The 19,329-nt window shown below is 50.1% G+C and overlaps 1 protein-coding gene across 5 annotated transcripts in view; it reads left to right on the top strand.

The window, feature by feature from the left end:
• Window positions 1-19,329, top strand: part of MYLK (myosin light chain kinase) — a 111,755-nt gene that overhangs the window by 53,038 nt on the left and 39,388 nt on the right. For 4 of the 5 annotated variants that reach the window (XM_032406704.1, XM_032406703.1, XM_032406705.1 and 1 more), the window contains 4 exons: window positions 9,410-9,460; window positions 10,500-10,627; window positions 12,458-12,611; window positions 18,233-18,535. In XM_032406704.1, the coding sequence (XP_032262595.1) occupies window positions 9,410-9,460; window positions 10,500-10,627; window positions 12,458-12,611; window positions 18,233-18,535 (636 nt within the window). Of the gene's footprint in view, window positions 1-8,659; window positions 9,303-9,409; window positions 9,461-10,499; window positions 10,628-12,457; window positions 12,612-18,232; window positions 18,536-19,329 lie in introns of those variants that run through there. The other variant, XM_032406707.1, reaches the window with a different exon arrangement.

The following is a 19,329-nucleotide window of genomic DNA, read 5'->3' as shown; positions in this document are numbered from 1 at the left end:
CCCAGGCTTTTCCAGCTCTGACATCAGTCTATTCAATGAAATGCTTTTTTTTTTTTTTTTGAGTGATACAGTTCAGGTGGGAGGTCAGCTAACTCCCCTTCATATCATCCGATATGTGATGGGTTGAAGCTACAGTAAGTATCACTTGTTTTACCCGATAACAGAAACATCCTGATGGGAAGGAGGCTTTAAGCGGAAGGTCCAGGTCTCGGGTATTCCAGCTGGAGGGGATTGGCATGGAACATTGATGGGGCTTCAGAGCTGGTTTTAGAGAATACAGACGTGGCAAGGCCAGGTGGTAACAGACTTGGGGATTCCTCCTATCAGTCTGTAGAACTGATGGTCTTTTAGAAAAGAGATACATGAGCATAGGGCACTTTGATAACAGGGCTCAGGCAGGAACCAGGGCCTGTTCATTTCTGAAATGTCAGTGCCTGGCCTGAGGTAGGGATATAATAATCATTTGCTTTTTCAAATAGATTCATGAGTTCCCAGGCTTTAAGGGTCCCTGCCTCTATTGCACTTCTGGGATTTGGGGATGACGCAGACAGAACACCCCTTTGTACTCTGTGCGTGGCGCTGGCCTGACATTGGTCACTTTGGCCTCAGTGGCCGCGATGGGCCATCCCAGATTATGCTTTTTAGATACCTTTGCCTTGGCCTCCTGTATGTGTCTCTCTCCAAAACCAAAAGTCACGTCAACTTGAAAGCATCTTTGGATGTCCAAAGTAGTGCCCAGGTTTCCTGAAAGATTCCCCCAGGATCACATCTTTCTTTTAAATATTCTCTTGAAGTCATGGGGAATGTTAAGTCACGATAAGATTCAAAGAGCTAGAAGGAAATGCTAGACAGGTTGAGATTTGGCATCAAGATTTGCTTGACACTGGGATCCTGGAAGAAAAACTGGGGTATCTCCACAAATGCCTTTGAAAGCTGGTACCAACTCCCAGTGTCTCTCTACCCAAGTGTTGCTCCGTGAGGAGGGATAATGCCTAACGTCACCCCCCACCCTGCCACGCATGGGACCCTGTGACTTCCCCCTCCTCTCCTTCCCCAGTCTTCCCCTGTCTCCCGTGATCCCGTGAAGTGGGAGGATGAGTCCTCCCCAGGGAGGACACTGGTGCTGCCTTCCTGGCCATGCCAGGTGCCTCTTGCACAACCATCCTGGCCTCCTGTGTCCTGGGGGCTGGGGGATGAGTGTTTGCAATGACAAAGAAGAGCAGTGTTCCTCTGGAATCTTCTTGTATGACACCCTTTCCTATGAGGGGATGTTAATTCTGGGGAAATGACCAATAATCCTCCACGGGTCTGTCTAGAAGGACATCCTGGAAGGGGCCCCGTGTGTGCCAGCAATGGGGAGGTGTTGGGGGTTGTCCCAGAGCCCTGCGTCTGCCCGAGCGCAGGGCAGTGGGATTCGGCCTTCCCTCCTCGGGTCCCCACAGCCACCCTCCTTCCCTGGCACAGCCCTGTGTGTGAGTGCGCCCTCCATACTTCACCCAGCCTGAGTCACCTTCAGGAGCCTGCAGTAGAAAGTTAATGCTGATTTTGGGAATTGCAAAGGGTTTGATGTCTATTTTTAGTTGACTACCGAAAAAGGGAAATGTCCCCAGAGAAGCAGACATCCAGGGACCTCCGTGTACCCGAAGCTGTTGGTGCTACCTCCCTAATTTTCCTTTGCTTTTCATTGTCTCAGACCCTTTTGACGCTGAGAGACCCACCCTCAGGCTCTGTAAATATCTCCCAAGTGCTTGCTCAGGTCTTCTGCCCTGCTGGTTCATGGGAGAGGCCTCCTGTGCCTTCACACTGAGCAGTCTGGAAACTTCTGTGGACACTGACCTCCTCCCCCATGCCGGGGCAGAAGGAAGGCTCACCAGGCAAGGAGTCGGTCAGGGCTTGGGCAGGCCGGGGCAGAAGCAATCCGTGGGTTGCTCAGACAGGAGGCCGGCCTCCCCAGCCCTGCCCCCGGTTTCCCAGCAGGCTTCCAGGGTCAGGCTTTGATTCATGATGTTTTCACTGGGCTGCTTCACCTCTTCCAGCCTCAGTCTCCTCTTTAGAGTAGAAGGCTCAGCACCCGACAACAGCTTTGATGTAATTGGTGACAGAGCAAGGAGGCAGCTCCTTCTCATGGGAAATCGCACAGGGACTCAAGCTCCAGGGCTTTATCTCCCAGGATCAGGGTCACAGGGCTGGGGTGGAGTGTTCTGGGGCACTCCCAGCTTAACAGAGATCCCCAGGGGCTCCGCTCATTCCTTTAATAGCTTTCCAAGCATGTGCCAGGTACCATGCTGGGCACTGGGGGTATAAAAGGTGAACAAAATGGGCCCCGTTCCTGTGCCCAGGAAGCTTGCTGTGGTGTATGCGTGTTGGCCGTGGGTTTCTGCAGTTACGATGCCTCTGGTGAGTGCTGACATACGACCACCTCGGAGGGGCATGGAGCCCAGCCAGGCAGTAGTGAGGCGTGAGCTGCAGGCTGCCGGAAGAAGGTACCAGAGGCGGCAGAAGAGCTGAAGGCAGAAGGCTGGTGCTACAGAAACAGAAAGACACTGGGTGTGGGGGATAGAACAGCCCCCTCCAAAGGGTGAGGCAGGGCCCAGCAGCGTCAGCATGCCCCAGACAGCCAGGAACTGTATTTCTAGCAAATTTCCCAGGAGCTCATAATGCACACTCGATTTGGAAAACCACTGACATTGAGCATCGAGGGCCTGGGTGACTGAGTTCCCCAAGAGGGAAGAGTAAGAAAGAAGATGGGATGAGGGCTGGGGACGGATCTCGAAGGCCCTTGTAAGATGAGTTGGACTCAATCCTCAGTGGCAGTGGCTGGCATTGGAGAGGTTTAAACGGTGAACTGATGGCCTCGGAATGATGGCTGTATTAGGGCGGGGCCAGGGGCCCAGAGGCCGAAGAGGTGGTACAGTTGGGACTAGAATAGCGACAGTGGGGATGTGGAAAATGGCAGACCAAGGAGGTATTTAGTGGGTGGAATTGACCGATGTTAGTGACAGGAGATGGTAGGGAGGGGGCCTTGGGAGGGGCAAGCAGCAGGTTTGGGGAAAAGATCCTGGATCTGCTTTTGGACGTTGGGCTTGCACTATATGCCAGGGGAGGGGACGGTCAGGTAATGGGACGTATAGGTGGGCTGAGGAGAGAGGCCTGGGCTCCAGCTAAAATGAGAGAGAGGGATAAAAAGAGGCACTCTGAGAGCAGCAGTGAGCAAAGTACCCCAAGGGCATCCAAGTTTGGGGAGCAGAGCTAGGCCAGGAAGAGTTGCTGCCTGGGGCTGACCCTCTGGGCAAAAGGACTGAGCTCCTCCTCAGAGGGACGGACCAAGGGGCAGGCAGTGGGAGGATATTAGCTGCTAGCCTGACCATGTGGCCAATAGCTGCCACGGGATTTGCAAAGATCGTTGGATTTTATTTTCCTTCTAGGATATTCCTCTCTGGCAATGGCTGGTGCAAACGTGTAAGGTGTTGGAGAAGGGAATGAGAGACACAGGGCTGACATTAATAATAAGACAATAAGATGGGTGACTGCAGAGTAGAGGAAACTAGTTAGTAACCCAAGGAGAGCTGAGAGTTTAAGCATCTGGACCAGCAAGAGTGTTACCTCCACTGAGGACTTGCACTGGGAGAAGGAGCTCCAGGAGCAGCATGAACGATGTCATGTAGGTACAGAGCTCAGCTGACACAGTGTGACATATGAATAGGTGAAGGAATGAACAGAGAAGTCCCCTGGGGATCCGTCTGGGGAAGAGGGGTGACTGGGGTGGGGGGCTGGTATTAGAGCATGCTCTCTGTACGATACCTTCTTTACAACGTAGCTTAACGCTTTACAACAAATTTTCCTTCTCCCCTTCACATTTTGTGAGTGAGGGAACTAAAGCTCTGAAAGGCTAAGTGACATGCTTTACGTCACACAGCTCAGGGAGCGACAGGGCAGTAACTAAACCCAAGCCCAGCTCCAGAGCCCGTGCCCACTGCCTTTCTGCAAGAGGACAGAGAAGAGTCTCGAGGGCCTGGATTTGGGGATGGAGCAGAGAGTGAGCTGGAGTAGAGGCAACAGGAGGCTCGGGTCCTGTTTCTACCTTGGCCACATCTGGTTTTTATGAGCCTGACGAATCACCTAGGAATCTATCTCCTTTTTCATGACCTGGAAACAATGTGAGGTGCCCTGCTGGCTGGTGTTTTGTTGGGGAAAGAACCCAATGGGGAAAAGGACGGTGAGATCGTGGTTTAGACACCACAGGCACTGAGTCCAGCTCTCTGTGAGAAACCAGGTTTTAGAATCAGGGGATTCTGCTTTCCGACCCATGAAGTATGTTCTTCTAAGCCCTGAACACAGTTAATGGATTTCAGCAGATGCTTGTATAAAATATGTATGGCAGAGGATACAGAACTTCATTAACATTTAAAACTGTCTTTACTAATAGGAACCAAACCAGCTTCAAATGCTAACCAATACAAACAGTGGAAGATGCAAATGTATAGAACAAATATAAAATTTTGGCCCTCGATCCATTTAACGGTGACACAAGAAGATAGAGACTAGTTCAGGCTCTACTTCTAGCCATGTAGGTTTACCGGGGCTGCCAAGAATAGCGTAGAGTGGGACTTTGGGGTCATGTGATTTCATGCTGTGCTGCCATCGTCCTCCTTGTTTGCTCTTGGCCCACCATTCCAGGCCTGTCGCGCTCCTTCCCAGCCTCCAGAGCCCATCCACAGCTGCGTCCATCCCTACGGCTGCCACAACAAAATACCACAGACTGGGGGCTTGCACAACCGAAGTGTATTGTCTCACAGTTCTGGGGGCTGAAGTCCAAGTGCAGCGTGTTGGCATATTTGGTTGCTTCTGAGGCCTCTCTCCTTGCCTTGCAGATGGGCGCTTTATCACTGTGTCCTCACGTGGCCTTTTCTCTGTGCATGTACCCCGGTGTCTTTGTGTGTCCAAATTTTCTCTTCTTTTAAGGACACAGGTCCGTTTGGATTAGGACCCCTGCCCCATGGCTTCACCATAACTTAATTACCTCTTTAAAGCCCGTATCTCCAAATATGGTCATATTCTGAGGTACTGGGAGGCTAGAGTTTCAACATAAAAATTGTGGGGGGATGCAGCTCAGCTAGTAACAGCAACCCCACACAGCTCCTCTGAACAGATGGCTTTCGCTCTCCACGGGAGGTCAGATCCTGGCTGTGGTAGCAGCCCTTCAGCGTCTCTGGAGGGCCTGTCCCTTCCCAGCAGCCCTAGATGAAGAAGGGAGGGGCTTCGTGGCTCAGCCTCTCGTGGCTGTTCCAGAACCCATCTGGTACCCGCTTCTAAGGGCTTTCCCATGCTGTTCCATCTTGGGGCTCTCCCTCTCCTTCTGCTTTCAAACCTGTACTCCTCTCTCACCTGGGAAGAAACCTTGCTTGACATTTCTTCTTCTGTCACCCTGTTTCTCCTTGTCCCTTCAACTCCAGAACTCGTGTCAGGTTAGTTGACTCCCTACCTGTTTCCTTGAGAATCTCCTCTGAAGTGACTTCTGACCCCACCATCTCATGGAACCTGCCCTCTCACACCTTACCCCGTCACTCAGCGCTCGTCATACCTGACGCCCACTTCCCCCGGGCCCATTCTCCTCCACCCTTGCTTGCAGGAACAGTCCTCCTTCCATCTGCTGAGGTCCACAGCCCTCTCCTTCATCCCAGCGCCTCACCATGGGCATCTCCTGGGATCAGACCCTGGCCCCTTCCCATCTTTCACTGAATTCTTTCCCCCAAAGAACTGACCCATCCTCACAGTTTCCATTATGATTATGTGTTTGATTCTGGAGTCTTTCACTTCCAATCTCCGCCAGCCTCCCTCTAGAATTCTGATCCGGGGCTTCTAGCCTACAAGCGGGTTTAATTCTTTCATCTACCACATTCACTCGGACCAAGCTAAATGCCTCCTCTCTCACTCCCAAGTTCTGTGTTCTGTCACTAGGATTTTCCCCATTTATCCAAGCCAGAAATCTCTAAGGAATCTTTGTACCTCCCTTCAGCCCCTAATTGTTTTAACTTTTTTTCTGTCTCTTATTTGTGTTTTCTTTTTTGCTGCCTTTACCAAGGTTGGACCTTGATCACTTCTTTCCCAAAGGATGGCAGTAGCCTCTGAATTGGATAGCCTTGTCCCCAGGAGGTGAGGAGACCTCCAGGGGTCCTCAAGCCCAGCTGGACTGCTGTTTGCGTGAGGACTCCCTGTTCACTGTGGACAAAGACCTACCTCTCAGACTTGGGATTCTAGACCAGCACTGTGAGGACAGCGATGCTCTGTGTCTGTGCAGTATGGTAGCCACGAGCCCCGTGTGGCTATCGAGCACTTGAAACATGACTACTATGACCGAGGAACTGAATTTTTTATTTTCCTTAATTTAAATTGTCACACTGCCTTCATACCGCTGTTCTCTAATCCCAGCCCCGCACTCTGGACAGCCTCCACCAAACGTCACCGTGATCCTCAACTCAAGCCACTCTCTGTTCCTGAACCATGGGGCCTTTCTGTCTCCAGTTCAGTTGTTCTGTAGCCCTGAGTTCCATCCTGTGTCCCACCATCGATCCCTGCCTAGTCATCCCCTCAGCCCACAGTGCATGCTCTTTCTCCTTCATTTGAACAACCTAATCGTGTTGTCTGGATAAAACTTTTTTTTTTCTTTTTTTCTTTTTTTTTTTAGGTAGGCTCTACACCCAGCGTAGGGCTTGAACTTACCACCCGAGATCACGAGTCGCATGCTCTAAGGATTGAGCCAGTTAGGTGCCCCCTGGATAAAACCTTTTATTTTTTTATTTTTATTTTTATTTTAAGATTTTATTTATTTACTTGACAGAGAGAGAGAGCACAAGCAGGGGGAATGGCAGGCAGAGGGAGAGGGAGAAGCAGGCTCCCCACTGAGCAGGGAGCTCAATGCAGGGCTCAATCCCAGGACCCTGGGATCATGACCTGAGCCGAAGGCAGATAGATGCTTAACCGACTGAGCCACCCAGGCACCCCTGGATAAAACCTTTTAAAAAAACTTTCTATTTAACTTTTATTTTGAAATAATCTCAGACTTAAAGTTGCAAAAATAGTACAAATAATTCTTGTATACGCTTTGCTCTGATTCCTTAAATATCAGCATTTTACCATGTTTGCTTTATCATATATTTTTTCTCCCTCGCTTTTTCCCTTTCTCCTTCCCTCTACCTCTCTACACACACATATGCACATATATACATATTTGTACATATAATTTTTATGAGTAGTTTGAAAGTAAGTTGCACACATGGTATCCTCAACACTCAAATACTTCAGTGTATATTTCCTAAAAACAAGGACAGTCCTTTATAAAAACCACAGTTTGGTGATCAAAACATGAAATTAACATTGATACAATACTATCATCTAATTTATTGACCTTATGCAAATTTTGCCAGTTGTCCTATCAATATCCTTTATGACAAAAGGAAAAAAAAAAGCCTTTCCTGTGGGCCACACGCCTTGACATTTAAGCCCTTGAGGACAAGCTCTGATTTCTTACATGTGTGTGGTTTTCCTCTCAGTTCCCAGGTTAGGGATGTGTGCTGACTGGCATTTGCCGGGCACACAGCATGCCCTCAGTAAGTTTCGGTGAGATGGACAGGCGGATCAATAACGGTGACACGCCAGGGTGCATTTGGTGGAAGCGGGCCTCACCCTGGGCTTCACCACATGCCTGGTAGTCATCAGCTCTGTGATCTCAGAGATCACCTCCTCACACAGTCCTCGCATGGCTCTCAGGTGGGTAGCCGCACTCTCTGTTTTACAGATGTACAGCTGATAATCCGCAAAGTCAGCTGACTTGCCTGTGGGCACACAGCAATGTCCAAGCCAGGACACAGGGCTGCTTCTCCGTAATCTGCAGAGGTGAAGCTTTGTGGGTGAATAATTGCTAACGTTACCACTGCTCATTCCTTCAATAAATAGTTACCAAGTGCCTCCTCTGTCCCAGGCACACTGAGTCTACAGCAGTGAGCAAAAAAGAAAAAGTCCCTGCCCTCGAAAACCTTTTGCTTTAGACATAGGGGAAGGGCAGACAGTAAATAAACAAGTAAATATATAGTTTGTTATATGGTGCCAAGTGCCATGGGGGGGGGGGATAATAAAGTGGGGGTAAGGGAGATGAGAAGAGCTGGGGGCAGGGGGTTGCTATTTGATATAGAGTGGTTAGGGAAGATCTCATTGGTTAAGTGACTCCCATTTTTTTGTATTAAGGCATAACATATACAGTAAAGTTCACCCTTTCTAGGACACAGTTCTGTGAATTTTGACAGCTGCATATAGCCATGTAACTAGTGCCGTAATCAAAATACGGTTCCCCCACCTTAAAACATGTCTTTGTGCCCCTTAACGGTCACGCCCTGTCCCCACCCCCCGCTAATCTGTTCTCTGCCCCTATAGTTTTGCCTTTTCCAGAATGAGGCATAGAAATAGAATTATACAGTTCATAGCCTTTTGAGTCTGGCCTCTCTTAGAGAAAGACGAGTCATTGAGATTCATCTATGTTCTGTGTATCAGTAGTTTGTTCCTTTTTCTTGATAAGTAGTATTTCATTGTATAACTATACCATAGTTCATCCATTCTCCAGTTGGGGGACAATTGGATAAATTCTAGCTTTTGGCAATCACAAATACAGCCACCATAACCATTCACATACAGATATTTGTGTGTGCATAGATTCTCATTCCACCTGGATAAATAGGTTTTGATTAAAGACCTGCAAGAAAGATGAAAACAAGCCATGAAAATCGCTGAGGGTATTTTTGGTATTCATCATATTGTTATTTAGCCAAATGAATAGGTTTGTGCTGTGAATTTGGTCTGTTTGGGTCATTTTTCTTATTTGAGTTACTTGGAGAAAGTGGAAGGAATGGAGTAGGAATAGAAGAGACCGTCTGGTGGGTTCATTCATTTATTCATTCATTCATCGATCCATTCAGCAAACACTAAAACAATGAAAGCCACTAGTCCACAGTCTGTGACCCAAAGGAAGCCTGAGACCCTTGGATCCACACCAAAGGCTAATTTTAGATGGTTTGTCTGACATAATTTCCTGTCTGAGTTTCCTGAAGTTCGGGTGAGAGAATAGTTACTGAGTGTGGAGTTATCATCGTTGAAATGGACCAACGGAGACTCAAGCATTTTTGAGTTTTTATCTCAATGGAGGCTCCAGAAACCCTTACAGAGGGCCTCCTCCCCCACCCTGAGAACTGATATTCATTCAGTTGTGAGTTTGTCTATGCAGGAGTGCAAGATCTCCTGAAAAACACATTCAAGTGAGGGCTCTGCCTGGGGCAGGGGCAGTGGGCAAGGCTCCTAGGATTCAGGAGCTTTGTGAAAAGCCAGATTGCCAGAAAATAACCTGTTAATGTCTCTTTTTCAGGTGATGCAACTGTGAAAAAGAAACCCGCCCCCAAGACACCTCCGAAGGCAGGTAATTGGCCACCAGGAGCATTTGGGGGCAAGAGTCATCTGCCATGAGGGGTTTTTCCTTTGCCCAGCTAGACTGAGCACTGGTATAGGGTCCCAGGAGACCACCACTGCCCCTCCCTGATTCAAGCTCTGCATTATTCAGACCAAACTTTCCCCAACAGCCTCTGCACAGCCTGGTACCCTACCCTCTCTCACTACTTGTCTTTTCTCCTGCTTCCCCTGTAGCGTCCCTAGCTGTAGGGACATCATACGGCATCACACAGTATGAGTGACTTTCCTATCCCTTCTGTGAAATTCTGCCTAACCCTCTGCCCTCCACGCTGCCATTTAAGGAGGTGATCCACTCTGTGCTGTCTTAATGCTGTATTCTGTATGTCCTTGTCATATAGAGCCTTGTCTGTTTCCCAGTGAAAGACATTTGAGGACGTGAACCCTATTGAACCTGTCAGCTAGGGTAACCTGATGGTTCGAAGGCAAGGTGCTGCTTAATTAATAAAGGAGTTAGCAGGGGGCGCCTGGGTGGCTCAGTTGGTTAAGCATCTGCCTTCAACTCAGGTCATAATCTCAGGGTCCTGGGATCAAGCTCCCTGGGTGTCGGGCTCCCTGCTCAGCGGGGAGCCTGCTTCTCCTACATCTTCTGCTGTTCCCCCTGCTTGTGCTCTCTGGCTCTCTCTCTCTCTCTTGCTTGCTCTCTCTCTCTCTGTCAAATAAATAAATAAAATCATTTAAAAAATTAAAGGAGTTAGCAGGTAGATTAAAAAATTTAGGGTAAGATGCAAATTCCAGAGCAATTGACACATGGAAAATTATGCCATGTAAATTGTGTGGGCCATTTTGGAAGAATCCAAATAAAGACATGAACCAACCTAGCAGGCCCATGAGTTTAGACATTCTGGAGCAGTGGCCGCTGTCCTCAGTGTTACCCTGAAGGCTCTAGAAGGCGAGAGAGGAACAGACCAGTGTGGACAGCAGCACTGAGTGAGATCAGTCTGTCCGAGGCTCCTTCCTCATTGCTCACTTTGTCACTTGTCCTCTCGCAGCCATGCCCCCTCAGATCATCCAGTTTCCTGAGGACCAAAAGGTGCGCGCAGGAGAGTCCGTGGAGCTGTTTGGTAAAGTGGCAGGCACCCAGCCCATCACCTGTACTTGGATGAAGTTCCGAAAGCAGGTCAGTGAGGGAGGGGAGTGGCCCATGGGCCGAAGGGGATGAGAAATGCTGTCATGGCGGCAGCATCATTTTGATCAGCCAGGCCTTAGAAATGGGAGGGGAGGGCCCTCTCCCACCTGTCCCCACCCCCCACATCTGAGTTGTTAATAACCTTTGCTTCTGAATCTACCATTAATACCTGCTTTACAGACCATCTGTGTGACAGAGAACAGTATGAAGGAAAAAAAGGAAACCACGCATGCCCCCCACCTGATTTTGATATTTTAGTCCAGAATTCTACTCAGAGTCAGGAGAATAGAACCAGTGACCTAAAGGACCTCTCAGACCCTGTGAGCCTTCTGTGATTCTGGGCTAGCCCACTGAATCCTATCTGTGGTAACAACTTCAACTTACCACGTGCTGAAGGGATAAAAGTGAATCCGAGTATTTGGATACATAAATTGTACATTAAATAGAACCTTGGCTTACTGGCCCAGAAATATACCATTTCTAATAATGATCCTATGAAAGAAATGTCTGACTTTCTGAACAACCAGCTTAAAGGGACATGGGGAGCCCACCTGTTCCACTGAGCCCATATTGGTAATGTGTGCCTCTTACATGTGATCAACAAAGGTCCCAGACGGTGGCTGGCACTGAATCAGGAACTTTGCAGAGGATGTGAAGATTTCTTCTGAGTTCTCTGCTGTTCTGTTTCCAAACCATTCAAATTGTCCTAAGGCCCAGATGGGAGGCTAGTACCAGGGAGGAATGGAGGACTGGTCTCAAAAGATGAAGCTGAGAAGCCTGCCTTATCGTCCCAAAGGATGCTTGCTCTGTGCTCTGTCTGGCCTGGTGGTGTCTGAAGGAAGATGTAATCTCTCCCTTTTCAGAGACATTTGGCCAGGTCCCCTTTGGGGACAAAAGAACTTTCTCTGGTGATGGATATGTTCTGTATCCATTATCCAATATGGTAGCCACCACCATATGTGGCTACTAGCACTTGAAGTGTGACTAGTACAATCAATTAAATTGTAATTAATAAAAATCGTTGTAACAGCTTTGTTATATACACCATAACATTCAGACACCATAAAATTTGACCTTTTAAAGTGTACAATTCAGTGGTTTTCAATATATTCACCAGTTGTGTAACCATAACAATGATCTAATTCGGGAACATTTCCATCACCCCAAAAAGAAACCCTGGACCCATTAGCAGCCATTCCTCCCTTTTCCCCAGGCCCTGGCAACCACTAACTTACTTTCTGTCTTTATGGATTTGCCTATTCGGAGCAGTTCATATAAATGGAACCGTATAGTATGTATTCTTGTTGTAGCGTAAATCAGTACTTCATTCTTTTTATGGTCGAATAATATTCTATTGTCTGGATATGCCACAGTTTGTTTATCCGTTCATCAGTTGATGGATATTTGGTCTATTTCACTTAGTTAATTACAATTTAAGTAGCCACATGTGGCTAGCGGTTCCAGTATTAGCACAGAAGAGGTCAGAACACGCTGGGGTGGCCTTTGTAGGGGACTCTGCTCAGACGTGTCTGAGATATGGGACCCTCCTCAGCTCTGGTCTGGGGCAGCAAGTGCAGACAGAGCTCATCTGCCAGGCCCTGCTCAGCACCGTCCCTGCTCGCCCCAGATCTGGACCACCTCAGGGAGCCTTGGCTTTGGACGCAGGAGAGGAGGGGCCTTAAGGGGAAGCCCAGAGTCCAGACAAGACGGAGCCCCATACCGCTTGTCCAACAGCATTCCCTAAGGGTGGGGAGTGGGGGTCGGAGCCCTTCTCCTTTCCTGGCTCAAGTCTGCAGTGCCTGCCCCACCCTCTGCCCCCAGATCCAGGAGAGCGAGCACATCAAGGTGGAGAACAGCGAGAATGGCAGCAGGCTCACCATCCTGGCCACGCGCCACGAACACTGTGGCTGCTACACTCTGGTGGTGGAGAACAAGCTGGGCAGCAGGCAGGCCCAGGTCAACCTCACTGTCGTGGGTGAGTCTGGGGACGGGGTGGCCTGGGGGTCAGAGGACACGGAAGGCAGAGGCCCCTAGCAGGACGGGGGGCCTCAGGGCTTCATCTCCCTGGGGCCTACTCCTTCGGCACCCTGCCCACAGCCTCTCACGCTCCCGTGTGCCCTCTCCCTGCCCCCTCTCTCTGGCAGGGCTTCATGCTTCTGGAGAAGCCCAGACCCTGCCGCCCAGCCTACAGTGTTTTCCTGTTCCTACGAATCCCCTCCTGGCTTCTCTCTTTCAAGCCTTTGGAAACCCTGAGCTGCACTACTCCAGACCCATTCTTCCGGCACCTTCGCTCCCTGTCCCTGGGGTCCACTCCCTTCCCTCTCCCCCACCACTCAGTCCCCTTGCCAATCCTCGCCTTCAACTAGTGCTGCCTTCCACTGCCCTGCTCCTGCGCCTGGTTCTGGGGGCACCGCGGGCAGAAGATCACGACCCGCAGACTCAGTGCTGGGCTCTGCCGGTGTCCAGGTGGAGGTGTCAGTCAGCTCAGTGTCCTCCCTGAGTCTCTGTGATCTCTTGTCACCCTGCAGGCCCTGGCCTCTGGCTTCCCTGAGAAGTCGGAGGTGGCAGGCATGAACCTGCACCACTTCGTGCCCCGCACCTACAGGTGTCTGCATATCTGTGCCCCCCTCTCTCGTCTTCACCTCTCTGCTTCTCCCGTAAATGTTGCCAGGGCTCTGTCATCCCAGCCAAACGCACAGGAGTGTGTACGCCTGCAATATCCCATCTTGCTCTACCATCTCTCTCTTGCCGTCTTCATGGCCATGCCCCCTGAAGGTGGCCAGTCTCCACTTTGATTTGGCTTCCTCGCCTCCCTGTGGCCTCCCTCCCCCCCCATGAGTCTGCTGGGACCACCCTTCGGAGGTCACTGTGACCTCCCAGTCCTACATCCACTCCTTTTTCTCACCTCCTGCAGTATGGAGTTGAGTCTCTCTCCGGACTGATTTTCAAGTTCACTTTTTCCTCTCCATCCCAGTCACTGTTTTTCATGCCCTGGTGGACTCTCTCCTGAAATGTCAAAATACCTTGCTAACTGGTCCCACACTGTGGGTTGTGCTCAGCTCCTTGAGCCCTGACATGGCAGGTGCTCAGGACAGCAAAGGAACAGCAGAGGAAGGAGTGGGCAGATGGATAGCAGGCCATGTCTCTGCGCATCTGTGGGCCGTCAGAGGTTGTGTGTGTGAAGGCCTTTGGCCTGATGGTTACTGATCTGATCGCCTTTCTTTTTCTGCTTTAGATCAGGAGTTTTAAATCTGGGAAGGCCAGTGTGCTAACAGGTCAGAGAACAGGTTTCTCATCTATAAAAAGGCAGGAGACAACTTTTTCTCACTCTTTCTCTCTTTGATGGCTCCGGATGTTCATTTCAATAATTCTCCCCCAGGAGTCAAGAACATTTGGGGGCTTGGCTCTAGTGACCCAGTTTGCCTACACATTTAGACGTGTACCTGAACTATTGATTTGGCCCTAAGGGCCCCCCCCCCCCCCCCCCCCCCCCCCCCCCCCCCCCCCCCCCCCCCCCCCCCCCCCCGTCGGCAAACATTGGCTTCCAGTTTTCCTTGGTGTTCTCTTATCTGCCCCAGCTTGGGGAACCTGGGGGTCACCTCCTTTGAACTGCTTTTCTGCGACCAGTGCCCCCGCCCCCACTCTGGCTGGCCCCCCGCAGTGCCACCAGCTCCCCTCCCCCAGCACCACCGCGGGGCTGCAGTTCTGGCCTTTTATGGTTTCGTTTCTCATTCTCCTCGGCCAGTGCTGACAGGGCCATTGGCGTGGCTGCCCGCCAGCTGGCAGGAGCAGCATGTTAAATGCCGTCCTGGGAGGGGAATGGAATGGAGGGGAACGGGCTTTCTGTCTGTCTCCCCCTCATAGAGCTAAGAATAGAATTGCTCAATAAAAGGAGGACTTGCATTGATGGATCCGGCAAAGCCACATTCATTCAGAGCCCATGGATTTAGCATTAGTCCAAAGTAAACCTGGATTAGGCCCAGATTTACCTGCGTGTCTCTAGGGGGCATCTGTGCATGATCTGATCAGGGCTTATTAAGTAGATGTCAAATACAAACGGGATGAGATAGGAATTGTTCGGGCTTCTCCAGGCAGTTTTCAAGCACTTTGGAAGCATCCGTTTGCAGGCCGGCTAAATAAGGCCGACTTAATACAACTTCTGCTGGTTAGCAGTAAACCTCTCTTCTTGTCTGTCCTTTCAAATACCATTTTCTTTTCATCTAGGCTATGACTCCTATTTTTAAAATGGTAATAAAAAGTAGCCTTTCACTGGGTTAGTTTGAATGAGCAATGTTTAACTATTTTAAAGGCTTACGGTTTAAAGGGCAGCACAGGAGTCTGTGATGTTCTGAGAGCCTCAGCCGACACCAGCCCTTCCCGCTCTGCGGGGGGGGGGGGGGGGGGGGGGGGGGGGCCCGGGGGGCCCGCCACCCCGCGGCCCCCCCGCCGGGGGGGGGGGGGGGGGGGGGGAGGGAGGGGCCCCAGAGAGCAGCTAACCCAGATGCATTCCTTCCAGTAACTTGTCCAGCAGGAGAAAAACAGGTCACTTTGCATAGCTTTAAAGGACGAAAACAAAGTGGAGAGAATCTCCAAATACCCAGTAATCCCCAGCTACTATCTGAGCTTGGAACTCCCAGGATTTCTAAAGGCAGGAGATTTCCCTTTGTGATGCTTGGCATGGGTTTAAGCAAGATGCTTCTTGATCTTATTCTGCCTGATAGCCTGTAAAAAAGCAGGCCCCTGGAACAGGGCTCTGGAGATGTTTTGGAGGCTCCTTTTGGCTCTGGCACTGGCTAGCTGGGTATTCTTAGCAAGCAAAGTGCCTTAGCTTTCAAGGGCCAGGATCATCCAGGTAGATGACCCTGGGGTGGGGGGGGGGCGTCTCACACCCGCTGCCCTTCTCTAAAAGCTGCCCTGAGCTTAGATAGCAAGCACTGGCTTCCAGTTTTCCTTGGTGTTGAGGTGCAGTGAAGGGAGGTCCAGGTGGGCCACAGATACGACACACAGCACGTGAGACCTCCAGTGAGAGGTAGTAGAGAGGAGATCCTCCATTTTCCCAGAACTGAACAGAAAATCCTGGGGCTGGTGCCATCAGAGACTTTTCCCTTAGACTCAGCGCTTCCCATTGTGACAGTCAAGTCTCCAGGGAGCCATGGGAGAATTCCAAGGCAGCATGGAGCTTAGGATTCTAGACACTGAGTCCGCTTTGCCTTCACCAGGCCATGCCCAGGGTCCCCGTCCCAGCCCAAGTGCCTCTGTGTCCTTAGTGTGGAGGGGAGGCTCACAGGCCCCTGTTCTGAGGATGTTTGTTCTGTTCCAAGGGTTTTGGTCCCTGACTGGCGCAGCCTCTGTGTGAGGCTCTTGTCAGTGGAAGAGTAGACCTACCCTAAGGGCAGGCCTGGGGGTGGGCGCTTCCAGGCCCCTAGACTTAGACTTGAACCTTGTCTGAACTCCTCAATTTGGAATCAAATTCCTTGAAAGCACTGAAGCTTCGCTAGGAATTATAAAGTCCCCCACCCCAAATTTTGCATCTTCTCTTGTGCTGCAGGGCGTGACATATATCATATGTCAGTCTTTCTGACCCTTTCAGCCAAGAGACATCTGGGACAGGGTAGGGTACAAATAGCACCTCTTTTGCAATACCCATTTCTCAACGTTAGCTTCACCGACACAGAGGGGAGAAAAATCAGTCTGTGGGGTGTATGTGCGTTTGTCTTATAAACCTACATGACTCTAAACGTGTCCGATGAGACACTTCCCAGGCAGTTTTCCTGGGGGGAGCAGTGAGTCTGTCTTCCATCCCTCTTTGGGCTTTTTTAACTTCCTTAGCCGGGTCTTGAGAGGACTTGAAGCACTTGCCTCCACGAGAGTTGAGAGTAATAAACATCTTAGCCAACACCAGAAATATTTCTAAAAAGACCAATACATCTTTCAGAACAAATAGTTTTTCTAAGAGAACACTTTAAACAACCAGCGAAAGTGAGTCCATCCCAGGAGGACTCCAGAGTGACTGCCAATGGTGAAAAGTAGCTCTGTCACAATCCCAGAAACACTCCACGCGAGGCCCAGGCTGGGCTTGTGCGGGGATGGGCGGGCGGTCTCGGGACAAGGTGTCCTCAGCCGGGAGGGAGAAGCCGCGGGGCCTGGGGGAGGGGTGAGAACAAATACGTGTGTGCGTGCGTGTGTGTGAGTGTGGGTACACACGTACACAAGCCAACGGAATGTTTTCTTCCTCCCCTGTTTGCACAAAGTCATTTGCAAGAATTCTTTTTGGCTTTCCAGCCTTGCCGAAGGGAGGGAGAGTAGGAGTCAAGTACTTTACCTGGGTTTGCTTCTTTGGGTGCTTACAAAACCCCTACAAGGTAGATGCATATTAGCACCATTGTCCCAATAAAAAGACGAACTGGAAGTTTGGAAATCTTGGAAGTTAAGGAATTCGCTCGAGGTCACATAGCTTATAAAATGACATAGCTTGAAAAGCATGGTTTTAATTGCTAGTTTGGGGAACTCTACACCTCAGACTGCCTTGGGGGGGTGCGAGATGGAGGTTACTGAATACTGGTATCTGTAGCTAAATCAACCACCTCTAAAAACAAAATCTGAAAAACAGGAGAATTTTGTTCAGAGGAGCGACCGACAAAATCAGCAAAACCCGATTGCCCCACTAAAGTCTAGGCTAGCGTGATTTGCCTTGAAGCCGGCAGCGTTACTGGCCTGACGAGGGAGGCAGCCAGCCAAAGGCGCTGCTTCTCGCTTGTGTCCTCCACTCATTTTCCAGCCCTTAGTCAGGGGTGGTTGTGATTTGCTGCTGCGGTTTGCTTTTGAAATTCTTTCTCATTTTATCCTGGTCCTATGGGGATAAAAGAGGTAGGGTAGAAGTAATGTTTTACATATTATAAAGTGAGAAATAAACTCCTGCAATAATGACAGTAATGACTATGCACACCAGCTACTTTTCTAGGAACTTCTCACAGCAGCCTTGTGATCCAATTGCTAGTGTTATCCACATTGCTTACAGACAAGGAAACTGAGGCACAGAGAGGTTAACAAGTAGTGAAGGGAGACAGAGCCGTGTTCAAACCCAGATCTGTCTGACTTCAGAGCTCACTGTGCTATTCTGCCTCTCCGTGGGGCAGGCGTTCCCCAAGTCCCAGAGAAAGTGGAGACTGACCCTCGTTATGTCACAGGCCACTGGCCTAGGGCCTGACAGACACACACGCACACATTAAATTCTCTCTCAAAACATATTTTTGATGGGAAGCAGTCCACGCCTTCTGGGCAGCTTCCTAGATCTGTTTACTCAGAGAAATATGTTTAGGACTGAGGCGAAGTACAGGAAATCATGACTTGTAGGCTGGAAAACTAGCCAAAAAAAAAAGAGGGTTTTTTTTTTTTTGAGCAGATAGGTATTTGTGGGGCTTTCTGCGTAGGTGTATTTGTGCACAGGTGTGACCGTGTAGGTGAGGAGAGGAGAGCCAGGACCAGGGCTGTCAGCTCGGGTTCTCTGGGCTTCTCCTCCAAGACAATGCTAATCTAGAAAGGTTCTTTCCCTGCAGTTCTGAAGACGTGGGTGATGTTGTGCTTCTCTGTCCCCAGACAAGCCAGACCCCCCAGCCGGCACGCCTTGCGCCTCTGACGTCCGGAGCTCCTCGTTGACCCTGTCCTGGTATGGCTCCTCATATGATGGGGGCAGTGCCGTGCAGTCCTACAGCGTCGAGATCTGGGACTCGGTGGACAAAACGTGGAAGGAACTAGCCACATGCCGCAGCACCTCTTTTAACGTCCAGGACCTGCTTCCTGACCGAGAGTATAAATTCCGTGTGCGCGCCATCAACGTGTACGGAACCAGTGAGCCGAGCCAGGAGTCTGAACTCACAGCAGTGGGAGAAAAACCAGAGGGTAGGCTGCCTTCACTTTATTGCTGGCTTGAAATACGTGTGCATGGCTTACCTTGTGTATGTAGAAACCTGTACTGAGAGGGGTACTGAGGACTGAGAAGACGTCAATGATGGCTGGCGGCGGCTTTGGGGATCTTGATTTCCAGGGTGGTGATGCTGATCTGTCCTTTAAAAGAAGTACCTATGACCCTTCCAAAGACATTGGACCAGCAATTTTGGGACACTGCCACCAGGGGGCGATGGTGTGTTAATCAGGAGCGCAGTCCTGGCAGGCAGGCTCTCGGATGGACTTAAGTTTCGACTTCCCCCTGCACCCACCTCCCTCCTTCTCTTGCACTCCTATCTCACTGTCTACTCGGTGTCAAGTTCTTGGGACACAAAGACAGATTAGACAACTGGCTTAAAATTTAACTAGGAGGACAGCCAAGTAGACAGTAACTATAATGAGATGGGATACATGCGATTATAGTGGTGTAAACAAAGAGAGGAGGAGACACAGCAGAAAGCATGAGTACGTTTGCCATGAAGGTGGAGGAAGGCTTCCTAGAGGAGGTGACACTTACGCGGAGTCTTGGGAAAAGGGATGGGCTTCCAAGAGGCAGGGAAGATAAGGAGAGGCATTCCCCACGGAGGAAGCAGCATGAGCGAAGGTGCAAAGCGATGGAAATGCATGGCATTTTGAGAAGCTTGTGTGTGGCCAGGGCATATGCTGTGTAAGACAGAATAGGAGGAAGCAACCCCGAAGGGCAGTTTAGGTAACATTGTGAAGTTCATCAAAGATTTCTGGGCAGGGGA

This window comes from Phoca vitulina, unplaced genomic scaffold (genome assembly GCF_004348235.1).
Source record: "Phoca vitulina isolate PV1807 unplaced genomic scaffold, GSC_HSeal_1.0 scaffold8, whole genome shotgun sequence".
Classification (NCBI taxonomy): Eukaryota; Metazoa; Chordata; class Mammalia; order Carnivora; family Phocidae; genus Phoca; species Phoca vitulina.
The sequence above is the reverse complement of the archived record's forward strand: the minus strand, read 5'-3'. Positions and strand labels throughout refer to the sequence as shown.